Source organism: Oryx dammah, unplaced genomic scaffold (genome assembly GCF_014754425.2).
Source record: "Oryx dammah isolate SB20612 unplaced genomic scaffold, SCBI_Odam_1.1 HiC_scaffold_6, whole genome shotgun sequence".
In the NCBI taxonomy this organism is placed as follows: domain Eukaryota; kingdom Metazoa; phylum Chordata; class Mammalia; order Artiodactyla; family Bovidae; genus Oryx; species Oryx dammah.
Window position 1 is genome coordinate 11,756,257 of NW_024070190.1, and position 18,692 is coordinate 11,774,948.

At 49.6% G+C, this 18,692-nt stretch overlaps 1 protein-coding gene across 1 annotated transcript in view; it reads left to right on the top strand.

Moving 5' to 3' along the window:
- Positions 1–16,107, top strand: part of CUNH1orf198 (chromosome unknown C1orf198 homolog) — a 34,851-nt gene extending 18,744 nt beyond the window's left edge. The window contains exons 3-4 of the mRNA XM_040242776.1: positions 9,684–10,229; positions 13,221–16,107. Of these exons, the coding sequence (XP_040098710.1) occupies positions 9,684–10,229; positions 13,221–13,277 (603 nt within the window). The 3' untranslated portion in view covers positions 13,278–16,107. The remainder of the gene's footprint in view (positions 1–9,683; positions 10,230–13,220) is intronic.
- The last annotated feature ends 2,585 nt before the right edge of the window (positions 16,108–18,692 follow it).

Sequence of the window (18,692 nt, forward strand, 5' to 3'; positions counted from 1 at the left end):
ACCCCACTGTTTCATGGCTTGAAACGTTCATTTCTTTGCTCCTGATTCTGTGGGCCAGTGGTCTGGGCAGGGCTCAGCTAGACCGTTCTGCTGGCCTTTCCGTGGACCTGTTACCAGACAGCTAATGGGAACCAGCTGCTCGAGGATAGCCTCTCTTCCATTTTTGGTTGGGGTCACATGTATCCAGTGAGCTACATGGTAGCTGAAGTGTTCCCCTGGGTGAGAGTGCAAGCTGACAGGGCCTTCCTAGGCTTAGGCTTGGGTATCAAAGTGTCCCCTCTGCTTTGTTCTGCTGGTCTAATTGAGGCCTGGTCCAGCTCAGGTTTGGGGTTTGAGGACATATATTGCAGCTTCTGATGGAGAGTTGCAGAGAATTTGTGCCGTTTTGAATCTAAGACTCCATGCTCTGACAGCCCTGACACCAGGTCATTTCATTTGATTGTCTTATTGTCCACTGATTTAAAAATTTTTTATTTTTAAATTTTGTTATAAAATATACCTAACATAAAATGTACCATCTCAACCATTCGTGAGTGCCCACTGTCGTGCAGCCATCGCCACAGTCCGTCTCCAGAAGTCTGTCATCTTCTTAAACTGAAACGCTATTCCCTATAAACAGAACCCCCCCTTCCCCCTCCTCCAGCCCCTGGTAACCATCCTTCTACTTCCTGTCTCTATGACACCATTCACTGATTTTTCAAAAATTCAGTAGACATTGATTATACATCTATTCTGGGTCAGACATTATGCTTAAACTCAGAGATGAGTAATCACTTGCTCTCAGAAAACAGCCCAGTGAGGGGATGAGTGCATTTGGGGACAGGAGGCAGCTTTAGGCACACAATCACTCCTTCAGTTATCTTTCCTCATGCAGTTAACACATACCTACATGCACATTGGTGGATATGATCTCATCCCTTCTGCAGCTGTTCACTTCAGCGACTTTTTTTCCCCATTTTCTTTTTTTGGCCGTGCCACATGGCATGTGGGATCTTAATTCCTTGACCAGGGATCCAACCCATGCCCCTGCATTGGAAGCACAAAGTCTTAACCAGTAGACCACCACTTCTGCAGACATTTAGTGACGGCCACTCAGGGCCTAGTTCTTTCTCGGCTCTGACTGCAGAAAGGGGGACTTCCCTGGTGGTCCAGTGTCTAAGACTCTACTTTTACTTCAGGGGGCACAGGTTGGATCCCTGGTCAGCAGCCACCAAGAGATTAATTAGCTGAGGCTGGGGTCAGCCTGACCTGAGGTCACGACTGTCCGGCACAGAGTTAATCTCAGGGATTTGGGATTTCTTCCCAATTTTTGCACCTCTGCCTAGGCTCCTTCCTTGAGGCTAGCTTGTGGCAGAGGACCTCTGCAGAGACCTGCCGAGGATGGACAAGCTAGTGTCGTCTGTCCCTGCAAGGCAGCTCTGATCAGGAGAGGCCTTAATGCTGGGCAGGCACAGTCGATCTTCTGAAAGGTTGTTGCTGAACCACAGAAAAGACGCTGCGATTCTTGGCCTCTGGAGGAGAAGAATTCAATCCAGGGCCAGAGACGAGGCTTGATCACCCAGAGCTTTTGTGTAATGAAGTTTTATTAAAGTATAAAGGAGATAGAGAAAGCTTCTGATATAGGCATCAGAAGGGGATAGAAAGAGTACCCCCTTGCTAGTTTTAGCAGTGGAGTTATATACTCTCTAATTAGTTATTACAGTAAATCAAAAGAATGTCTGGAGGTTGTAAAGACCTCACTAGACCTACTCCCACAATTTACACCTTAAGATAACGGGATTAGCCAGAAGGTTTTTTCCAGAGACTGTCCTCAAACAGGATACATTATTGTTATTTAATCCTAAGGAATATAGAGGGACAAAAAAAGTTTGTCCTTTCTTCCTCATTGAGAATTCCAGACCCCTGTCTCCTTGGGGCCCCTAGACTTCTTATCAACCTGCCTAGGAAATGACCCTCTCACTTCCTTGGCTCCTGCTCAGCCTTCTGGCCTGCCCTCCCCTCCTGGGTCGCTTCCTTCAGAGACTGTGCCAGGCCTGGGGCCTCTGTTGCTCTGGCATCTTCCCCATGGAAAGGAGGCTCAGAGGCAGAAGTGCCCATCGCAGCAGGTGAGGTGCTCTTGGTCGTCATCTTTCCCCTCACGCGTCAGCCTTGCAGGTGTGCTGGCGCAGAGGGGCCTGCAGGGCCTCACGGTAGATTCCTGTCTCATGCTCCTGAGGTTTCAAGAGGAAAACACTCAGCCTTGGAATGTTCCACAGAGGGGAGGAGAGGATTCTTGGCATTCCTAGTCCCTCTGGGCTGGGGAGTTTAGAGGAGACTCCTACAGAGGCAGGTCAGGCCCTGGCGCTGGAGAGCTGGACTCTGGGGACCCCACCCCCACTGTGCTTTCCTCCCCCAGGCTGTCTGGAATTTTCCTCTCTGTCTGCCCGAGTTCTTCCCCTGAGGTTCAGCTGCCTCACTGGGGATAGTAAGTAAGCTGGGTGGGAATCAGCTCCTTGATCTCTAATGGTCAGTGCAGACCATGCCCACAGTAGGGAGGCCTCCTAGCCCCTCTTCAGGAGGAGGAGTAAATGCCTGGGCACAAAAGCATTTCTATACACTGAGGTCCACACTAGGAAATTGCAGGCACGTCCAAGTCTTCCATTCTGGGAGGTCAGTGTCACTACTCCTGGTGTGGGCCAGGACAGCGGGGCTCAGAGAAGGCCGTAACCGGCAGGCAGGGGGAATCAATGAAGAGAGATTGGAGCTTGGATCTGCCTGTGGCTTGCAGGCATCTCCTGCCCATGGGGGACAGAAGAGTGTTCCATCAGGTTATCCGTACATGGAGGGTTCCCTGGATTCCCAGTTATGGCTCTGCCTGGCTCTCCCTCTTCACTGCCAGCCCAAAGTTTCTGAGAAGCAGGGGGCCGTGGAGCTGTACCATCCCCGCATCACAGCAACACTCCTGCTCGCAGCCCCTGAGACCTCCATCTCTTCCTGGCAGTGAAGTCTCCTTCCCTGATGCCCCATGCTGTCTCTCACTTACCTTCCTGAGATCCAGAGGGGACCTGTGGTCCCCTGCTCTTGACCTTTCCAGACTCTCATGGGTGCAGTAACCTGTGAGCCCCTTTAGCCCAGGGCCCAGCCTGCTTCTTTGACCCCAAGGGTCCTTCCTGCTGGTCTCTCCTGCAGCCCTGAGCCCCGCCCCACGGACCCGATGTCTCCTGCCTCCTTGCCTGGCCCACCCTGCCCCTGCCCTCAGCCCACCCAGCCCCCCTGCCTTCCCCATGCAGCTCCAACCCGCCCGCAGGCCCAGAGCAGATCCTGTTCCTTATGGATTGCCCAGTCATCTCAGCAGTCTGGCAGCTCCCACAGGCCCCTGATCTGTGGTGAGCACCTCGGGGGCATTTCCTTGACAAATCGCCCTTTTACCGATGCGCCCTCTTACCGATGAGGAAACTGAAGGCTGAGTGAGGTGTGTGGGCTGGACGTCCGAGCCCAGACCGTACCCTTCACCCTGAGCTGCGGCCGTCCCCCTCCCGTGTCCCCTCTGAGGAGCACCGCACTGAACGGGCACTCATTCGTGCTGTTGGTACTGGTCTTTGCTGGGGCATCTTATCCCTGTGAGGCGACAAGTGCCTGGAGGGCAGAGGGTGCTCTTCTCAGGACCTGATGACTACAGCTCCTCACACCCACCTCCTCTTGGGCGTCTGTGGGGTTTTCTCCAAGCTCTCGTTGCCATGGAGCCCAACAGCTGGGTGGAATGGAGCTGGACTCCGCATTGTCTGCCCAGCTCCCTGGGGAAAACACCCAGGGCCTGGGGATCAGGGGTGGGTGGTCCCAGGCTCTATCCATCAGGCCCCACTTGCCTGCAGGGTCTGACACCCCCAGTCTCAGTGGCTAGTCCTTGCTGTCTCTTCTCCAGGTTGTCATTCTGCTAATTTTGAGATTTTAAGTTTTCAGTATCTTCCCCTCTTCTTCCTCTTCCTTCTTTGGAGGGGGAGGTGGGGAGGATAAATTTTAAACGGTTTGTGAATTTATGAGGATTTGCTCTAGTAAACTATTATATTTTCTAACAATGTTTCTACAGCCTTTGTCTCAACAGTTTAGATCTGCCGCAGGCTGCCAAGCCAAACAGTTAGTTTTGGCTGCCTGCACCCTCCTTTACTGAAATATTACACATTCCTCTCCAGTGAGTGGGACGTAAAAATAGAGCCTGGGCTCAGTTGTGGTCTTTCTGTTTTTAGAACAGACGTGGCCAGCTGAGACCCAGGTCCCCTCATGGGCAGCTGACACCCAGGCTTGGCCCAGCTGGCCTGAGCCCCCCAGGTGCACAGCCCTGGGCTCTCGCCATCACCTGGGAGGTTGCCGGTGGGGTCCTCAGCATCAGTGTGAGGGGAGAGGACTTCCTGAGTACTCCCACCTGTCCCGTCTCAGCCCTCTTGTATGAGACTGTGGGCTTGAGTCCCCCATGGGCTTGCTGTCTGAGTTGGGAGCTGTTGGCCTTGGCCTGCTTTTTCACATGAGGCACCCCATTGCTGGACCCAGTTCAATGTGGCTACCGGGTTCCTGAGAGCTCTTTCTCTGCACCTGGAGAAACTGACTTTTTTCCAGGATGGAGAACATTGCACGAGAGCTCCCTGACTTTCTAGCATTCATCCCAGGCTCTGGAGGCAGTCCCCCTGCTGGCCTGCCAGGTTCCGAGACTGGGCTGTCCCCTCCTTCTCACTGATCGGCTCCAGTGTCAGAAGACCCCCCTTTCCTAGCCTCAGGGCGTGTGGGGAAAGGTGAGGTCAGAGATCTCGTGGGGAGCCTACGGGACAGCACAGTGGCTACACCAGGTCCCTGCAGGGAGTGTCTTACTCAGACTGCACACCTGATAGTGGGCCAGGATGGGGCTCCTCTGACCAAGCAGAAGAGGAGCAGAGCCCAGTAGCCTGCATTTATTGAGCACTTACTATGTGCCAAGCCTGGTCCAGGAGGTAAGGATAATCATTACTCCGTTTTTACTGGAGAAGAAAAGAGCCCAGTTTTGGGTTGGGTCATTGGTGTGTTTGCCCTTTACTGAGAGGAGCAGGTTCCAGGAAGAAGGTGGTTGTGGCTCTGGTTTTGAGCCAGTGAGCAGAAGGCTCTTCTAAAGTGGACCCGGGTCTGGGGGGACATCCCAGGAGAAAGCGCAGGAGACAGAGCAGGCTGAGTCCTGGCCTGGGAGGGAAGGACTGCCCAGGGTGCTGGAGTCATGGAGCAAAAGCAAGGATGCCTCCTCTAAAGCACAAAGGGAGCCGCAGTGCAGATGCTGCTTCTGTGTGACCCGGACAACAGTGTCTTTGAAAATGACCAGGAGCCATTTTTTTACTGTGTCCTGGTCCAGTTTTGCTGGTATTCTGGGGTCTTGGAGCCAAGGAAGAGGAACTGTAGTTGGGAAAAAAAGGCCCTCTGTCCCTCTTCTTTTTCCTCCCCACCTCCCCACCCCTCTGCCCAGGCCGCTTCCCAACAGGCTGTTACTTTGTTTTTTATCTCACTGTTATTTTTGTCTGCGCTGAGTGCTCTTTTTTGCACCCGGTTTCTCTAGTTGTGGCAAGTGGTGGGCTCCGCTTTGTTGTGGAGTGCTGGCTTGTCATTGCAGTGGCTTCTCTTGTGGAGCACAGGCTCTAGGTACATAGACTTGAGTAGCTGCACAGGCTTAGTTGCCCTGTGGCATGTGGAATCTTCCCGGACCAGGCATTGAACCCATGTCCCCTGCATTGGCAGGCGGATTCTTATCTACTGCACCACCTGGTAAGCCCCCAGGCATGTGTTTTCAACACAAACCACAAACCTTTGCCTTCTGGGGGGAGAAGTAGGAAAAAAAGAGACCCTCACCAGTGTAAGCTGATCAAGGAAGACTGTTTCTTAAAAGGGGGCTATATAATCATAATTTTCTGCAGAATGGAAAACAACAAATGCCTGGTTAAAAAAAAAAAAGACTTAGAAGCTGAATTATATTAGAACATTTTTCCCATTTTCACCTTAGAGCGCCCCAAACCAGGTAGCCACCCCAGTTCAGCATGGCCCCTCTTCTACCCAGATGTCACCCTCCCCTGAGGAGCTGTCACGAGGGCTCTGGTGGCCCAAGGAGCCATGGAAGCCTCCGTGGTTGTGCTGCAGTTTGTCACTTCCAGCTCAGTGCTGCGTGGGCATCCCAATGGAGGGCCTGAGGCAGCCCTGGAGCCACTGCTTCCCTCCCCAGGGTCCTTGGCTTCCCTCCCCAGGGTCCTTGCCTTGGCCCACTGCTGCCCTCTGTGTAGACTTGTGTCCAGCCCAGGCTTCCAGGGGCTTCTCCTCACTGGAGAAATGTTGATCCTAAAAAAGCCTAAAGTTTGATGAACTGCTCAGTATAAGTACTTTTCTTACCCAACGATTTCCAGATCAATCTCAACTCAGTTCTCTCAGTCTCAATTCCAAGCAGTGTATTTTTTTTAGCACTTTGCATATTTAAAGAACTCATCATCTCTATGTCCACATTCTCCCTATATTTTATTATGGAATTTGGAAATATGTGGGCTTCCCAAGTGGCTCAGCGGTAAAGAATCCGCCTGCAATGTAGGAGACACACATTCACTCCCTGGGTTGAGAAGATTCCCTGGAGAAGGAATTGACAACCCACTCCAGTATTCTTGCCTGGAAAATCCCATGGACAGAGGAGCCTGGTGGGCTACAGTCCATGGGGTCTCAAAGAGTTGGACATGACTGAGCAAGTGAGCATGTACACACACGCATGGAAATATGGAGTATTTGAGAATGATTCCCTCAGAAACCTAAAACTCAGATTAGGTTGCTGACATACAGAAATCTTGCTGTATATGAGGATCTCTGGTGTCTATAAAGACATTGTCCATGGCAGCCACTGGCTTTTTATACATCACGTGATGCCCAGCATAGCTGCAAGCCTAGAATCACTTGCTCCAGGTTGGAAACCCAGCCACACAATCTCTTAATGGACTATCTCTTAGTCTCTTATGTGACCTAGGACAATTCACTCCTTTGCTCCAAACCTCCGTTTTTGTCCTTTGTAGAATAAAAACTTTTTAGATGAAAGACCCATCAAGAAAGGAAACTGTGTCTGGTGAGCCCTGGTACCTGAGCTTTGATGTCGTTTCTTGGGTTTTATATCTTATAACCCTGAGCTTCAGTGCAGCCTGTGCTTGTAGCTAGAGTTCCTTGTGGCATCGTCTCGAACGGTGTCCTCTGACTATCAGAATCTGGGGTTTGAGGAAAAGTCTCAGCCAAAAAGAACATATGCAGCTCCCTGGGCTCAGGTCTCCAGCTTCTGTGGGAAAAGCAGTATTTCCATCCTTGTCCTGACAAACATGTTGCAATGGTGAGACTCCTGGGAGAGTGCTGTTTATAAAAGCTAGTTTGGGATCACCATTTATTAAGTGAAGGTATATGTATTAAAGTAACAGAGAACCATGTTTTAATAGGGAACTAGTGGCTACAATTGCTACCCTGATATATAGTGAACAGCATTAAAAATTGGGGCAGCCCCTGGCAAACAAATTTGGTATGCACCCAAAATCATGATAGAAGAAAGGTTTAAACCTGCTGTAGTCTGGTATTTCACTTCTGGAAAGCTATCTGACTAAATGAACTCCAAATGGGGAGAGCTATATACAAGAAGATGTTCATGGCAGCCTTAATTATAACAACAAAAATTAGAAGTAGCCAATTGTTTGATAAGAAGAAAGTGGGAAAGTAGATGGTGGGACCGACACTGAATGAAATATCTTATGCCCTTTAAAATGAATGGTTACAAAGACCACACCCCACCATTGATGATGGTGCTAAGTGAAAAAACAATACCAAAATTATATGCATAGCAGAACTGCAATGTCATAAAACACATATCTGAAAAAGATTACATGAAAAGACAAAAAGAAATAGAGATTGTGGGGAGAGGGAAAGTTTATGAATGTTTTTTTCTAACTCCCCAAATTTTAGCATATAGTTTTACTACTTTTATTATTTTTCTTTTAATATTTATTTATTTGGCTGAGACAGGTCTTAGTTGTGGCATGTGGAATCTTTTTAGTTGTAGCCTGTGGGATCTAGTTTCCTGACCAGGGATTGAATCCAGACCCCCTGCGCTGGGAACTTGGTGTCCTAGCCACTAAGACTGTCAGAGAAGTCCTGATACCTTTATTTTAAGAAGAAGAAAAAGAAGAAGAAGAAGAAGAAGAAGGGAATGTATGCGAGAGTAGAAGTAGAGAGGAAGAGAGGAACGTCCCAGATTGATTTTATTTTTTATTTTTTTTAAGAGTCATGGAGGTAGCAGATTGCTTGCTCTGTAGGACTTGGGAACAGCTTCCAGGGTGCACTACTGTCAGAGGGGTTAGATTTCCACCCAGTGATTTGTTGGTCATACAGCTCAACCTTGGCCTTCCCAGGTGGTGTGGTGGTAAAGAATTCGCCTGCCAATGCAGGAAACTCAAGAGATGTGGGTTCTGTCCCTGGGGTGGGAAGATCCCCTGGAGGAGGAAATGGCAACCTACTCGAGTATTCTTGCCTGGGAAATCCCACGGACAGAGGAGCCTGGTGGGCTAGAGTCCATGGGATTGCAAGGAGTTGGACACGACTGAGTACGCCCAGCTCAGTCCTACTGCTTTTAGTGGTTAGCAGCGTCAGAAGAAGGCAGTGTTTAGGGGGCACTTGGTGTGGGGTATGGCCCTGCCCTCGGGGGTTCCCCACCTAACAGGACCAGGATTGGCTGAGGGCAGCAGGGCAACGCTGAGGAAGGCACAGGAGAGGAAGCCTGTCTTGTCAGCAGATGCTGCAGGCTGGGGGCCTCCAGTAACAGACGTTCACTCCCCACAGTTCTGGGGCTAGAGGTCCAAGGTCACAGTGCCAGCAGGTTGGTCCTGGAGAGACTCCTCTTCCTGATTTGCAGACGGCCGTCTTCTCGCTGTGTCCTTAGGCGGTAGAGAGAGCATTTCTCTGTCTCTTCTTACAAGGGCACTAATCCTGTCATGAGGGCTCTACCCTATGACCTCACCTAAACCTCTTAAAGGCTTTGTCTCCAAATACTAACTTTGGAAGTTAGGCCTTCAACTTAGGAATTTGAGGCACACAAACATGCAGTCCTTAGCAGGCATGAAGGCAGAGTGTGGGATGGAGGGGCGTGGGGGGTGGTGAAATCTTTGTAGCTGCACTGAGGCCTGCCTTTGACTTTCTTGGTTTAGTCCAGGAAAGCAGGGTTTGACTGCTGGATTTTTTTTCACCCTTGCCAGCTGTCATCGATCAGGAAGGAAGAGGCCTGTGAGGTGGGGACTTGGTTTTGGGTTTGGATCCTCACGGCAGTGCTCTTATGCTAACCGTGTGCCCTTCCTTGTTGTTGCCAAGGGGACAGTCACCCTCCTCAGGAAGGTGTGGGAATCTCTCTTGACAAGCCAGGTGGGTGATCCCCTCACCAAGCAGAGGCCTTAGTCGTCAGTCAGAGGCAGGAGTCTCAGATGTTTGTAGCATCCAGAGTGAAGGGCTTTGCTCTCAAAGCTTCCTCCGTGTCTCAGAAATGTGATGGCAGTCCTGCAAATCACTGCTGAGGACAGACAGACGGTTCCAGCAGAGGGACAGCAGGCGGTCGGTTACTCCTGGAGAGATGTTTGGGCTGGCACACCCGTTCTGTTGACTGAAGGTGTTGCTGTACTTCTCCCCTCCCCCCATCCCGCTAGAGTCAGATGGAGTTCAGCATCTCCTCCTTATCCATCCAAGAGCCGAGTTGCAGCACCGCCGGCGAGCCCAGGCCACCATCCAAAGCTCCTCAGGGTATGCAGGCCCTCCGGCCCCCGCAGGGCGGCAAGTCCTCCAGCCTGGATGCCCTGGGTCCTGCCTGGAAGGAAGAGGAGGCATCCTTCTGGAAGATCAATGCAGAGCGGTCCCGCGGGGAGGGCCCCGAGGCCGAGTTCCAGTCGCTGACCCCCAGCCAGATCAAGTCTATGGAGAAAGGGGAGAAGGTCCTGCCGGCCTGTTACCGGCAGGAGCCCGCACCGAAGGCCAGGGAGGCAAAGGCGGAGAAGCCCAGCCCCCTCCGCCAGGAGCAGCGGGCCACTCCCAGCGTCAGCATGGAGTGCGAGAGGCCCCAGCCCGCCCAGGCCTGCGCCAGCCCCCCAGGTGAAGCCGGCCCCTCTGGGCCCGTGGGAAAGCCCGTCTCTCCCGAGGCCATGGAGGTTGCGGAGGACACGGAGGATGCTCTGTTCCTGGAACCCGCGCCTGTACAGGTGGGTGTCCGGCTTCCGCCAGGGTCTCACTGCTGAAAGGAGGAGGGCTGCCTCACAGGGGTGGGCGGGTGGGCCACAGATGTCCATGCCTTCTTCCTTTGCCATCCCTCGGCGGCCTGCTGGGTTGTCACTCAGCTCGGCAACCAACAGACCTGCAGGAAACGTGTTCAGTGTGCCTGTCTGGGTGATGGGACTCGTCTGCCTGCTGTGTGGCTGTGTCTCAGATGACCCCCGCCCTTCCCTGCTTGTGTGAGGGCAGGTGACGGAGGATCATGGGGGCAGTGAGCAGAGCACTCAAGAGGGAAGCTGACAGTGTGGCTGGGCTTTGACTGCCGGCTGTATGCACGGGCCTGCAAGGCTGGGCTGCTCTGTGGGTGAGGAAGGGAGCTGCAGGTGTCCTGAGGGCACAGGGGGAAGCAGGCAGGACCCCCGCACCTCCCCCAGGAGCAGCTGTGCTTGCAGATCCCAGGAGACTCGCTTCGGTAGTGATGGGCAGCTTCTCATTTCCAAGCTAAACAGAGTTAGGTGTCCCAAGTGGAGTCCTAAGGAAAGGACTTCTTTCCGGGGATGCAGGAGAAGGAAAAGAAAGATCTGAGAGTCCCACTGCCGAGGTGCAGGGAGTCGTGAAGAAAGGGCCCTGTAAGAGAACAGGCAGTGCGACTGTCTTCTCCACGTCTCCCTGTGTGTGGAGCCCTGAGTGTGAGCCGCCCTGCACTACTGGAGAAAATGCAGCCAAGAGGAAGTGTTTGCTTAGGACTTTAAACAGAGCTAGTGCTGAAGGATCACCCAAATCCAAAATAAATAAGTGTGTGTGTGCGCACGGTAAGTCGTTTCAGTCGTGTCTGACTCTGCAACCCCATGGACTGTAGCCCGCCAGGCTCCTCTGTCCATGGGATTCTCCAGGCAAAAATACTGGAGTGGGTTGCCATGCCCTCCTCCAGGGGATCCTCCCGACCCAGGGGATCTTCCCGACCCAAGGATTGAACCCACGTCTCCTGTGGCTCCTGCATTGCAGGCGGATTCTTTACTGCTGAGCCACCAGTTCAGTTCAGTCGCTCAGTCGTGTCTGACTCTTTGTGATCCCATGAATCGCAGCACGCCAGGCCTCCCTATCCATCACCAACTCCCAGAGTTCACTCAAACTCATGTCCATCGAGTCCGTGATGCCATCCAGCCATCTCATCCTCTGTCATCCCCTTCTCTTCCTGCCCCCAATCCCTCCCAGCATCAGAGTCTTTTCCAATGAGTCAACTCTTCGCATGAGGTGGCCAAAGTACTGGAGTTTCAGCTTTAGTATCATTCCTTCCAAAGAACACCCAGGACTGATCTCCTTCAGAATGGACTGGTTGGATCTCCTTGCAGTCCAAGGGACTCTCAAGAGTCTTCTCCACACCACAATTCAAAAGCATCAATTTTTCAGCACTCAGCTTTCTTCACAGTCCAACTCTCACATCCATACATGACCACTGGAAAAACCATAGCCTTGACTAGATGGACCTTTATTGGCAAAGTAATGTCTCTGCTTTTGAATATGCTATCTAGGTTGGTCATAACTTTCCTTCCAAGGAGTAAGGGTCTTAATTTCATGAGCCACCAGGGAAGCCCAAATAAACAGATAGTGGTATTTCAGAGGGAGGCAGTGGTTTTGACATTGTTTTATAATGAACAAAGAGATACTTGGACAAAGCATGTCTGAGAACAATTTCTAGGGGAAGATGGTGGCCTACTCGTGGACCTGGGTGAGGCGATAAGCAAGGCTTTGTTCATGGAGATGGACGGCGCTTCCCAGAGCTTTACGGCTTCCTGACCTTCAGAGCTTTTCTGGATGGGCTGCAGTGCTTGCTTGGCTCTAGGGAGGCACAGGGAGGACCGCCATGGGGTGATGGAGGCCCCTGGGTCTGCCTTGTGATGCTGGCCCTGAGGCTGGCTTCCCGCCCAGTGGCTCCTTCTCACAGACTCAGGCAGCCCACTGCTCTCTTGAGTCTGCAGTGGGGTCTTCCTCTGAGGGAAGTATTTATATAAGTTATGTGAGAATCTTAATTGTAAAGAGATACAGGAAACTTTGTGTGGGGGGTGGGGTGGAATGTGGGACAGAGCCCATGAAATCCTCGGAAAGAACTGATTTCTGACTGCAGAGTGAAATGCTGCTGCGCTGAGAACACTGGTAGGAAACCAGAAAAAGGAATGTATGCCTGCACCCCTTTGGCGTTTCAAGCTCTGGCTCAATCTAGGGGCAGCAAAGGCCTGAGACCTGCCTCAGGGGAGCTGCTTAGCCCATTGCCTCTGTTGCCTCTGTGGTGGTGCCTTCCATTGGCAGCATGTGGAGGGCGCAGACTCAAGGCTCCCTTGCCCAGGAAGGGTGCAGCCACCAGGTAAACATGTACTGGTGTTAGACCTAGCAGAAGGGTCTCTCAGGTGGCTGGCGGAAGCCTGTGGAAGTGTGTCTGAGTCAGCTCACAGATGGCCCTTTAAACCAACCCCATGTCCTGCAAGTGGGCAGTCTGTGACCTGAAGAATGGTCCTGGGTCAGGGAAAATCACTCCAGAACCTGCCACATCATCTGAAAGAAAGAAGTTTTACACCCTTTCTCTGTATTTTTTACCCCCTCAACTGTGTATGTGTGTTTCATATTAGAAAGACTCTTCCTAACTTGTTCTCTTAATCCATGGGTGACTAAATGTCAACATGCCCCTCATTCAGAATTAGAAAAGATACATTTTTCTCCTTTTCTCTCCAGGTGGGGTCTACAGGCTGCCCTCAGACATGCCTGGGGACAGAAAGGGATACGTGTTGGATCCTGGCAGAGTTTGGCTTGCACTGAGCTTTATTTAATTTTCTGGTTCCCAGCACTGAGGCAAATTGAGGTCAGGGAGCCTCTGAGACAAAGTACTCTGTTTCATTTGGGTCATTTTAAATGAGATGCTGTTTTTAGATTGTGCTGACTTGAAAAAGGCCTCATGCCTTACTTTGGTGTTTTTGTCCCTTCTACAGGTCAGCTCAAGTAATGTCATCTTGAAGACAGGATTTGATTTCCTGGACAACTGGTAAAGTGGATTAGACAGAACAAACAAACCAAGAATCCCCAAGTATTTTCCAAAGTGGTGTGATGAAGGGGGAGATTAAACATAAGGGCAGGATTCCCACTCTTTCCAGAATCATTTGGATGCTGGTAAATGTTGCCTTGGCCAGCTCTCCAGATTTTTCCCTTTTTGGTAAGACCAGATATCTGTGCTATTTTCAACAATTTGATAACAGAAGTTTTACATCTGGAATTTTTAAAAACTCTTAGGAATTCAGTAAATCTTAAAAATAAAAGCTGTGCTCTAGCTCTACCCAATTTTCCCCCTCCTTCGAGAAAGAGTTTTCTCAACCATGTCACAAAATTCATAGAGTGATTCCCACCTCCTCTCTGTCCCCACCCTTTTAAAAATGCATGGGGCTCCTTTGACGGGTGGCTGTTGAGGATGTCCTCAGTACTCTTGGCACTGGGCACCCGCTGTGACCACGGGGAGACCTGCCTGCCCCTGAAGTCCATACCCGCAGCCCCAGCTGTCCGGCTTCCCGTGCGGAAGCCACGCCTCTTCCTCTGCGGAAGCCACGCCTCTGTATCACGTGCCACCCTTCACTCACATCGCTTCCAGGAAACGGATCATGGACACGTGGCAGGGTCGTCTTTAAACTGCCTGCCATGCTACTTACTCAGACTCTTCATCTTTGTTTAACAAGTTGCATGTTTTAAAGTTTTGTATTAACTTTACATGATTTTGTATCTAGATTTAGCAGTATAGGGCTACCGCTTTTCTTGGGTTTGTACCAGTTTCCCCTTGGAAGTTCTTTGCTACTTTCCTGACCTTTTAGGTGTTTTCTGTCCTGGGCATCTGCAAGAGTCAGGGCAGATGACAGGCATGGCTGGAAGACCAGGCTCTTCTGATTAGTTTCTTTGGAACCTTCTGGTGTGAAGCTGGCAGGGGCAGCATATGTCCTTCACCCCAAGGACTGGTCAAGCTGTGTCACGATGGACCCTCCCTCAGTCCTGACCACCGACGGAAGTGGAGTCGTTTCTGCATGGCCCCAGCGGCGCCCCCTGGAGATCTTCGTGGTCATGGCAACAGCATCTCCTGAAGGTGGACTCGGCTGACTGCGGTGGTCTCTGCTGCTGGGGACGAGGGGAGGGGGGCAGGTTAGGACAGCTCTGAGCCTACGCAGAAGGGCAAGGTGTCCTCCACCCAAGATGGGATGGCGTAAGGTCAGAGGAGAACCCCTGCTCAGTGACTCCCAAGTGGTGTGCGCCTGTGCTCCATGCCCTGGTGTGATCTCCACGTTGCCTCTCACTGTGTTCTCACCTGACGCCTTAATCCCTGCAAATCCTGCCAGTGAGCACCTGGTTTCAGTATCAAAGTGTGTCTTTTTAAAATGCCTTTCTGTTTCATATGACTTTCTGAAATGATTTCTAGAATATTTTACCTGGCTCCAAGGTAAAGCACATGGCAACTTTTTTTCCCAGAAAGTTTCCACCAAAACTGTGGCCTGGCCAGCTTTTGGGTTGGTTTCTGCCAATTGCATTATATCCCTAAACTTCATTTGGCTCCTTGGGCTCTTGAGTTTGACCTTCCTCCTCTGGTAGCTGACTGTTCCGTGGTGAACACAAGTTCTTTCTGCCCTGTTTAAGTAGAGTTGAAACACTGAAGGGAAAAAGATTCCTAGCGTGGTGATGAGGGGGAAAGAATCCTAGAAATCCCAGCTGGAATTGCAAGCTGGGTACCAGTCCTGCAGGTCAGCCACTGGGCTTCAGAGCTGGGCTTGCCGCCTGTCTCCACTTCCAGCTTTGAGCGCAGTGGACTGTCTTAGAAACCATACTTGAAAGCAGGGTCTGCTTAAGAAAAAAAAGATGTCCAGAAGTTGCATTCCTTAGTGTTGGCGTATCAAGAAAGAAGGATCTGTGTCCTGGCACAGTTAGCCAAGGTTATCAATCTGTTCTTTTGAGAGAGAACTCTTAATTTCTTTTCCGCTTTCTCATAAAACCCAATATTCCCATCCAGTTCTCCTGGTAGCTGAGGGGATTTGGGGATTATTGAAAGGTTCTGCCTCTTTTATCATCACCTGGGGTCCAGTACCCAGTGGTATTCAGGTCTCTGTAACAATGTCTAAAGTTTCATAAAAGTACAGCCTCCTGAAATTAAATGTAAAATCACAGTTTGGGAAATCGTAGAGGGAGTTCTGCAATTGTATTGCTTTGCTTTGCAAAGTAATAAAACTTGAGAGGGAGCGGTGATGGCCTGGAGAATGCATGCTCATGGGTCACCATCTTGCCTGAACTGCGATTCTCCCCTTAACCCTGGGCAATCCATGTTAAGATGATGCCTTTCACCATCCTCCTGGGAATCTATGTTTGGTATGTCCAAGTAAGAGAAAATTAAACTCACGTTTGCCACCTTTTTTTTTTTTTTTGCCCTATATCAAGATGGCATTTCTAAAACCAGACGTTTGTATTATTGTAAAAACTCACACTTTTCAGTTGAAGCCTAGTGTGGTTTTGCATCCTTCCTCCTTCATCCTGGCCACATCTGCTCCTGAGTTTGAGCTCAAGGATCCAGTGTTTTGCTTTGGGTGACTGTAACTGCAAAATCTCCACCAGGAAGTTAGAAACCAGTCTCAGTTCTTTCACTTGGGATCCCTTCCCACTTCTACCCTCTAGGTTTAGGAGTTCCACCTGCTTTGGGAACAGTGGGGCATGGCACCCAGCCCCATTGCACCCCCGTGGGTGTCAGAACAGCCTCTTCTTTGATACACATTTTCAAAAATGAAAAATTCTTATTGACTACTTGTAACTTGGTTGTATTTTGTATTAACAGCCTTTAATAAAGCCATTTAAAGTTTGTTCAGTGTGTCTCTTTGGGACCTCTGCTGGAGTTAGAAAGCCTGCTAGGATGATTGCTGTTGAACCCAGAGGGGAATAAAAGGACTCATACTTGTTAAAACCAGCTTGAAACTTTGCTTCAGCAGGCCCACTTTGCACAGTCCTGCCTGGGCCCTGCAGGTTAGTGGGAAGCAGTAGCCAAGGTGCACAGCCTCCAGCAGAAGAGGTGGGCTGTACCCCAGAGAGCTCTCATACGGCCCTCCTGTGCCAACCCAGGACATGTCTTCCCAAGACAAGCTGATGGCATCGAGTGAGTGACTCAGAAGGGAAGATGCCATCTCCCCAAAAGCTTTCACCTTGAATGTGATTGAACCTGATTTTTCCTGAAAGAAATACAAACGTGGCTGGTGAATTCTATTTTGTTCATTAAGGTGCAGGTGGTAGGTTACCAGTTGTAGATTGACAGAATGTTTAGATGTCAGTTTTTAAAACTAATACCCTCTTAGTACCATTTTTCTAGATACCTTATATATGTGTTAATGTATGATATTTGTTTTCTCTTGACTAACTCTGTATAACAGGCTCTGGGTTCATCCACCTCCTACTTGCAGGGCAGGAGTAGAGAAGCAGACATAGAGAACAGATTTGTGGGCACTGCAGGCTAAGGAGAGGGTGGAACGAATTGATTGAGTAGCGCTGAAACATATACATCACCATATGTAAAGCAGATAGCCAGTGGGAAGTTGCTGTATAGCATAGGGATCTCAACCCAGTCCTCTGTGACAACCTAGAGGGGTGAGATGGGGTGTGGGGTGGGAGGGAGCTTCAAGAGGGAGGGGACATATGTATACTTATGGCCGATTCATATTCCTGTATGGCAGAAACCAGCACAACATTGTAAAACAATTATTCTCCAATTAAAAAATTTTAAAAACCCTAATACCCCCTCAAGAAAATGGGGGTTCCAGGTGTCAGACTTATAAGTTATCATGCATGGTGGGGCCTTGCTGACCACAGATTTTGGGGTGAGCAAGTGATTGTACTTGCTGACTCTTTGGTATTACAGTGATTTGATGAGGTGTGTGGACCAGCAAGTGTATGTATATGTATGAGAAGAGGCAAAGTAGGTTTCCCCTAGGTTTGGTAACCTTTATGATAGCTCAGTATGTGGAAACAACATAGCTACCAAAGGAAATAAAAGTGTTTCTATGCAAGAGGGAGCCATCAGCACAGACACAAAATATATCTGGGTGTATTCAACACTTCGCAGCCTGGAGGAAAGATGTTGAATCTGGGGGACAAGAACGTTCTTGGTTGTGGGGTGGGGGTATTCACAGGGGCTTGTCTAGAAATTTTCATTGGTCTGATCATATGCTTATATGTAATCTGATGAACTTACAGGTGCCTTGATCCCAAAGGTGGGGGGGGCACCATAGGAGGGAGTCAGTAATTCTGAATCCCACCAAGACTCAGGTAGAAAGCAAGTGAGCAATTCTGAATATAAAATTAAAAATTAACAGCAGCGATACCAACTAGAAACACAAATAAAAGAAAAGCAACTTATAATGAGAATTGAAAATATAAGGTATCCAGGAATCAACTTTAACAGTATACAAAGACTTTTTTTTTTTTTTAACAAAGAAAACTATAAAAGGAAAATAGAAGGTGTAGAAGAAGAGCTGAATAATCCTAGGTGGGATCACAATATTATAAAACTTCATTTCCTTCCAATAATTTTATAAAGTTAGTGTAACCTCAACGAAAATTGCAGTTGGGCATTTGGGGAAATTGGATAGATTTACGCTAAATTGTAGGTGAAAAATAATAGTTCCCTGAAAAATGAGAGAAGCCTTGTCTGTCAGTTATGAAACATGTTTATGAGTCTTGGTGTAGGAATAGATTATTAGATCAATGCAGAGCTTGGGGACAGATGCAGCCATTAAAGGAGACTTAATTTACAACCAAAATGACACCAGAAATTGGCAGGGGAAAGGAGGATTCACTATAGGACATATCAGCATGGATTCTTACACAGTTCTACATAGAAGGTGGACTCCATAAAGATTAAAGACCAATTTATAAAAGATAAATGTGTAAAGCTAATAGAGCAAAATGTCTTGTGACCTAGGGCAAGAGCAAGGAAGGACTTCTTTAGTAAAAGTTCAAAAGCACAAACCATAAAGCAAAATGCTAATGAATCTCATACATGAAAATTAAGGATTTCTGTCAGTGAAGTACAATTTCAGTAGAGTCAGTGGAAACGATGGGAGAAGATATGTACTATGTCAATTCCAATAGTGGACAAGTACTAAGAGTACATGGGGGACTACATAGGGGTCTTCCCTGGTGGTCCAGTGGTTAAGAATCTGCCTGCCAAAGCAAGGCACATAGGTTCTATCCCTGGTCCAGGAAGATCCCACATGCTGCAGAGCAACGAAGCCCATGTTCCACAACTACTAAAGCCCATGTGCCTAGAGCCTGTGCTCCACAACAGGAGAGGCCACTGCAGTGAGAACCCTGAGCATTGCAACTAGAGAGTAGCCCCCACTTGCTGCAACTAGAGAAACCCATATGCAGCAATGAAGACACCCTGCAGCCAAAAATAG